Source organism: Pyrus communis, chromosome 16 (assembly GCF_963583255.1).
Source record: "Pyrus communis chromosome 16, drPyrComm1.1, whole genome shotgun sequence".
NCBI classification, from domain to species: domain Eukaryota; kingdom Viridiplantae; phylum Streptophyta; class Magnoliopsida; order Rosales; family Rosaceae; genus Pyrus; species Pyrus communis.
In genome coordinates, this window is record NC_084818.1 from 2,438,408 (window position 1) to 2,444,407 (window position 6,000).

A 6,000-nucleotide genomic window follows, 5' to 3' on the forward strand; every position below is an offset into this window, starting at 1 on the left:
TTAAGCAAATAAGGCCCTGTTTGGCAGATCGGATAAAGGATCGGATAAGATTAGTTATACGGACTCGGGTGTTTGTCGTTCACTCGTACTAAATAAGTGCCGGATTAATTTAATCGGTCGGATAGGATAACACGGTATACACCCACTTAATAAAACCAACCAAAACGCCCGGATTATTTAGTCGGGGAAGAAGAATATGGGAAAGAAAGGGAGGGAGTTTGGGGGTGTGGCGGAGAGAGCTGAGGAACAATTATTTGGGATTCTTCTGCAGTCGGAGAAGAAGGGAGAGAGAAGGAGGGTGTTTGGGGGGTGCGGAGAGATCTAGGAACAAAAAATGATTTCACTTTTTAAAATTTTTTTTTTTTTTTAAGTTTGATTCCTCTTATCTAGTATAATACCAAACACAGTATAAATAATACGGTCACTAGTCCGATACTTCACCAAACACCTGACTAATTTAGTTAGTACTATCCGGTGACTATTTATCCTATCCGACAGAAATAGTCAGTACAGTCTGAGCTGCCAAACGAGGCCTGTAAGCAAATGGCTTCCGTAGAGAGGTTAGGATTTTTTTATACATGATTTATTTTAATTTGATTTTAATTATGGTGAGCGTGTTTTCTATTTAATTCAATGTAAAAAAATCAAATGCGATTACATCCACATCATTTGGTAAGATTTATTTTATAGAAGCGATATTCTATTTTATTGTAATTTGATTTTAATTACAGGGAGAGTGATTTTCGATTTAAACTCATTGTAAAAAATCAAATGTGATTACATATGCATCAATTGATAAGAATTTTTAAAAGGTTTTAACGAAAAACTCATGGTATTATTCATTTTAACAAAAAATCACATTTTTACTCTAAAAAATCAATCATGGTACTATTTACTTACAATACATTTTTGTCATTTTCATTAAAATTCAAAGTTTTCAAATTATTTTAATTAATTTTTAATTTTTAATTTTTTTATTTTTTATGCAAGCGTTATTCTATTTTAATTTGATTTTAATTCCAATGAAAGTGACATTCGATTCGAACTCAGAATCAAATATGGTTACACCGTCGAAGTCCAAGTCAATTGATAAGATCGTCGATTGTCTTACTTGAAATTAGGAAAAAGGTGCGAATAATATGTTGTGTGGCGCCTACTAAGCCAGGGCACGCCCCGTGCACTCACCTGAAAAGGAATTCCATGAACATGATTTCATGATTCTTGTTGGTACGAATGTGATTGATTATGGCGCAAAAATCAGTGTATTTTATTAATTTTATTAATTATTGAGATGGATATGGTTGCAATTAAGCATTGAATTCTATAATTTATGTTAGCGTCGAGCTGGAAATGAATGATTTTGTTGAGTCAGCCCCATGCCTTTTTTGCACACACTGCGTAAAACGAGTCTCATACGGTTATGAGTGTGTGTGGTAAATGCGAGAGACCTGTTTCATGCTATTTGATTTGTGTTTGTCGTGTTTGTGCTGTTTTGAGTCATATTTGTTATCTTAATGAATTATGTCGTGTTAAATTCTTTACGAGTTCTTAACAGATGATCCGTTAATGATTTGATTTGTTAACGGGTCGTATTTTTGTATTAGGTTAATAGGTCATGCAATAAATTATCATGTTTAATGACTCGTCTCATACTTATCTTAACAGGTCGTGTTATGTCAAACATTTTATCTTAACAAATTTTTAACAGGTGACCAATAACGACCTAATTCATTATAAGGTCATGTCATATCTAATTAATGAGTCATGTAAGAAATTATCATGATGTCTAGACTTGACAAACGGATGTTGTTTGTGTCATGCTCTTTATCTTATCGAGTTCTTAATGAATGACTCAATAACGACCTGACTCGTTAACGAGTTGACCCATAACGTGCAATTCATGTCATTTTGTGTAATGAGTCGTACAAAAAATTGTCAGATCTGGTGACCAATGCTTGAAAGTTTTGCATTGGATTACAACCTTGGGAAATTTAGATATATTGGGATATATGGTTTTATTAAAGAGACGGCCGGTGAAAAGGATATATAATCTTGTTATTTCCAGCAGTTTTTCAATTGAGATATAATCTAAATAGAAAATATTTAGTGGTTAAATCAGCAACTTGTTACAGTTGGTTATTCGTTTGTCTTTGTTAGGCTGTGACGCTTAATCTGTAATAACTACAAACAGCAGGAGGCCAGCCATAGCCAGTTCTATAGATTCTTGCGTTGGAAATAAAATACTTTCCTGCATGCGAAACGCACAAAATTATAGGCAAGGGATCTCTCTGATCCCTCCTTCTTAATTCACTAAATTCGGATATTTGAACAGTTGAAATTTGATTCAACGGTTAAAGTTATTATGACTTTCAAAGTAAGCCCCTGTTTGTAGCCGTTGGATCAAATTTCAACGACACAAATCCTCGAACTTGGTGGATTAGGAGGAAATGATCTAGAGAGGAACCTTTCCAAAATTATATGTAAGAAAAAATCCCCTTAAAAAAGTGGCGATTTTAGTTAAATTTTATAATTATATGACCATTGCAGAAAATATAGAATATTATTTATAGGAAACTGTTATTAGCATTCCAAAATTTTCATTCTATACTCCTAATTATAGAAAGTTTGGAGTGCAAAATAAGATTTTTGGAGTGCCAATAACAATTCCCTTTTTTTATATGGTTTCTATTATATGCAAAGGTCATATCAGTATGTGTTGGAATTGGAAAGCAACAAAAACCTACTTTCTCGTTATGTCATAAGACTTGTCTGAAAGTGCTTTTAAAATGGTTGAAAGCATTTTTAGTATAAATGTTTTTTTAAACCAATTCTTAGTAAAAATACAAGTAAACTTGATTGGAACCTAAAAACATTTTCTCTAAGTGTTTTCAGTCATTCTAAAAGCAGTTTTACACAAGCCCCTAGAGTGACAATGAAAATAATACAAAATTGTCCACAATTTCAAGCGTTTTTTGTCATGTTTACTTGCGAGAAATGAGAGAAGTAAAGGTATTGCCATGGCGGAATTGTACGAGGTATTGCTACACCATTTCGGATTACACCCCAATTTAAGGTATAAACTATGTTAGCTTAAGCTTCCAGTTCAGCATATTAGTTACAGTTGTTGTAACTATATATCTGTATTTTCACAAATTTAGATTGCATGGTTCAACAACCTGTTAATTTATGTGTTGACACTGCAAACTTAAGCGATACATACCAGCCATGAAAATCTGCAGAAAAACTTCAGTTCTCCCTGTCGATCCTTGCCTTCGGTTCTCACTGCTTACCAGCAGAACGGTGCTACAGTTTCCAAGCATGAGAATCTAGTCTTTCACATACACAGAGCAAAACAACACTTTGATTTATCAATCTGTGCACCTATTGCTTCATGTAACTGGAAATGAAATTTGTATGCAGCTATGCGTACGTGCAACCGTAATGTATCACTGGGTGTGTGCGTGTGTGTGGTGGTTTATGAACCTGAGAAAGATTATAAAAATGACATGAAAAATTGAAAAGAGAGACCAGGAAGTCGAAAGAGAGGTGGTGAGGGAATGCACAGGGAGTGTGTTTCGAACATTAAGTGAAACCTCCAGCACTATATCTATGTTCTAATGAGAGCGTTGCCACTTCTCGTAAGCAGTATATTGACAGCATAAGTGCAACATACAACAAAGCAAAACACTTAAAAACTGCTGTTTATATATATGGATCATTTCGCACTAGAAAAATATGATAAAAAGATAATTAGTGCATACTTTACTTTTCTCCTCGAGAGATAACTGATACAAGGTGTGGGTACATTGCATAACTGATAAACCCTGGGGCTACATATTGTTAACCGAGCTGAATGAATTAATTTCTTCTTATGAGATTGCAAGTAAATATTGCAAATCAAAGAATTTTTACCACTTTAACATCTCCTATATCCCTTGAACTTTGAAAGTAGATGGGTATACTGCCCTTTCTCCATCATGCGTGTTATTACTTCATGAGCTTCAGCAAGCTTTCCAGCATTTCGCAAATAACTTACTAGGGTGCTGTACACAGTGAAATTCGGGTTACAACCTCTAGATTCCATAACCTTGAGCATGGAGCACGCTTCCTCAAACTTTCTTGCCATACAAAGTCCACGAATCATGGCATTGTATGTAAATACATTCGGAAGCTGCCCATTAGGGATCATCTCATCAAACACTACTTGGGCCTTCTCAAGCTCCCCAGCCACAATATACCCGGTGATCATTACAGTGTAACAAACAACATCCGGCATGCACTCGTGCTTTGTCATCTCATCAAAAAAATATTTGCAGGCATCCATATTTCCAGCCCTGCTCAGTCCATCTATCAACGTTGTGAAGTGAAGAACACTTGGTTTGAAACCCTCTTCCTTCATGTGATTCAAAAGATTAAGAGCTGCAAGCGGTTTGTCTCCCTTACCAAGTACATGAAGCAGAATATTGTAAGTATGAAAATCTGGAGTGAATCCACTCCTACCCATTTCATCAAGCAGTCTGTGAAACTGATCCAACTTCCCCAATCTATATTTTGCACACATCATCACGTTATAAGTTAGAATATCTGCTGAGTGACCCTCCGCCAACATTTGTTGATAGACCCACTCAATCAACTTGTACTGCTTCACCACAAGAAGGGAATGCAAAATTGCATTGTACGAGTGTTTAAATGGCCTATAGTTAAACGTCTTCGATTTGATGAACCTTTCCACGACTTTCCTAGCCAAGCCTGCCTCACCACAAGTGCGTATCAAAATGTTGAACGTCTGTGCTGTAGTCGGATACCCTTTCTCAATCATCTCATCAACTAACCTCCACATTGCTTTAAACTCTTCACAATCAGCAAATATCTTCATCATTAAATGATATGTGTTTGCTGTGTGCTTGTAATTTTCAAGCTGACCAGACCACACAAAAAACTTATACCCCAACTTCGCACACCGCATTTTACTCCCATAATCTATCTGTTTCAAAATCTCAAACAGAACTTCCCTCACAAGAAGCCCTGAAACCTCTATATGCAACTCACCCAAAGCTGCTTTAGTATCAAAACCAGGTCCATCTTCTCTAAGAACCTTAAGAACCCTCGCCGTATCAATCTTCGCATTCTCAAAAAAGTTCCCCTGCAGCGAGAAATGTTCCCGGGGACGGTTCTCAGATTCATAAACACCATGTTTCTCATCCAAACCCGAATCAAATTCCGAACTTTTCCACATTGTCTTCAAGGTTTCCTCCACAACCTCATACCCATTATCCCCCTTATCGCCGCGAAAGCACCCGTCACTTAACTTTCGTACTACGACAACATAACACGAAATTTTTCGAATAACCCTTGGACCAAACAGATATATACAGTTCATGACTGGTACCCATTATCTCTGCAACTTTGCAGCACTTATCAAATCCGATAAACCCAATAATACAGCAGGAATTGAAAGCAAAAATAAATTTAGATGCTTTGTATTCAAAAATTGAGGGATGCCCATTAAACTGGAGGGACTAAATTGGGGGAAACGGAATGAATCGAGCAGAAGCAGTTCATTGAGTTGTGTAATCTTCGAAGAGTGAGAAGAGGTGGTGGAGGACTTACCGGAGATTAAGCAATTTGATGAGGGCGATACCGGTCTTTTGAAGCTTTTGGCTTTCGAGTCCCGCCGGAGGTTTTAGCTGTGCGAGTGAGTGAAGCATTGGAGTATTGCAGCTTAGGAGATGAACCCCTACGAGCGAGGGGAAGCGGGGAGGGATTCGGTGTTTCGAGAGTAGAATCGCCCCGTGAAGCACCAAACACTATATGCCACGGAAAGGGATCGGGATCTCTTCTACCTAATTCTCCTCATCAAACAATCCGAACTTTTGAAATTTGATCAAACGGCTAAAAACATCGGCTCACTTTAAAGTTATAATAATTTTAGCTGTTGAATCAAATTTCAAGGGCCCAGATTGTTTGATGAGGAGGATTAGGTGGAAGGAATATAGAGAG

At 36.8% G+C, this 6,000-nt stretch overlaps 1 protein-coding gene across 1 annotated transcript; it reads right to left on the reverse strand.

Annotated features, from left to right (window-relative positions):
- Positions 1 to 3,024: 3,024 nt before the first annotated feature.
- On the reverse strand, positions 3,025 to 5,761 carry LOC137721148 (pentatricopeptide repeat-containing protein At3g60050-like). The gene is made up of 2 exons (XM_068460257.1): positions 3,913 to 5,761; positions 3,025 to 3,331 (listed from the first exon to the last, which is right to left on the reverse strand). The coding sequence occupies exon 1, from the start codon at positions 5,378 to 5,380 to the stop codon at positions 3,917 to 3,919; it is 1,464 nt and encodes a 487-aa protein (XP_068316358.1). The 5' UTR covers positions 5,381 to 5,761; the 3' UTR covers positions 3,025 to 3,331; positions 3,913 to 3,916.
- Positions 5,762 to 6,000: the final 239 nt, after the last annotated feature.

Bases quoted from the DNA above. Each gene is read 5' to 3' on its own strand.
- LOC137721148 (XM_068460257.1), bottom strand. From the start codon at position 5,380: ATGAACTGTATATATCTGTTTGGTCCAAGGGTTATTCGAAAAATTTCG.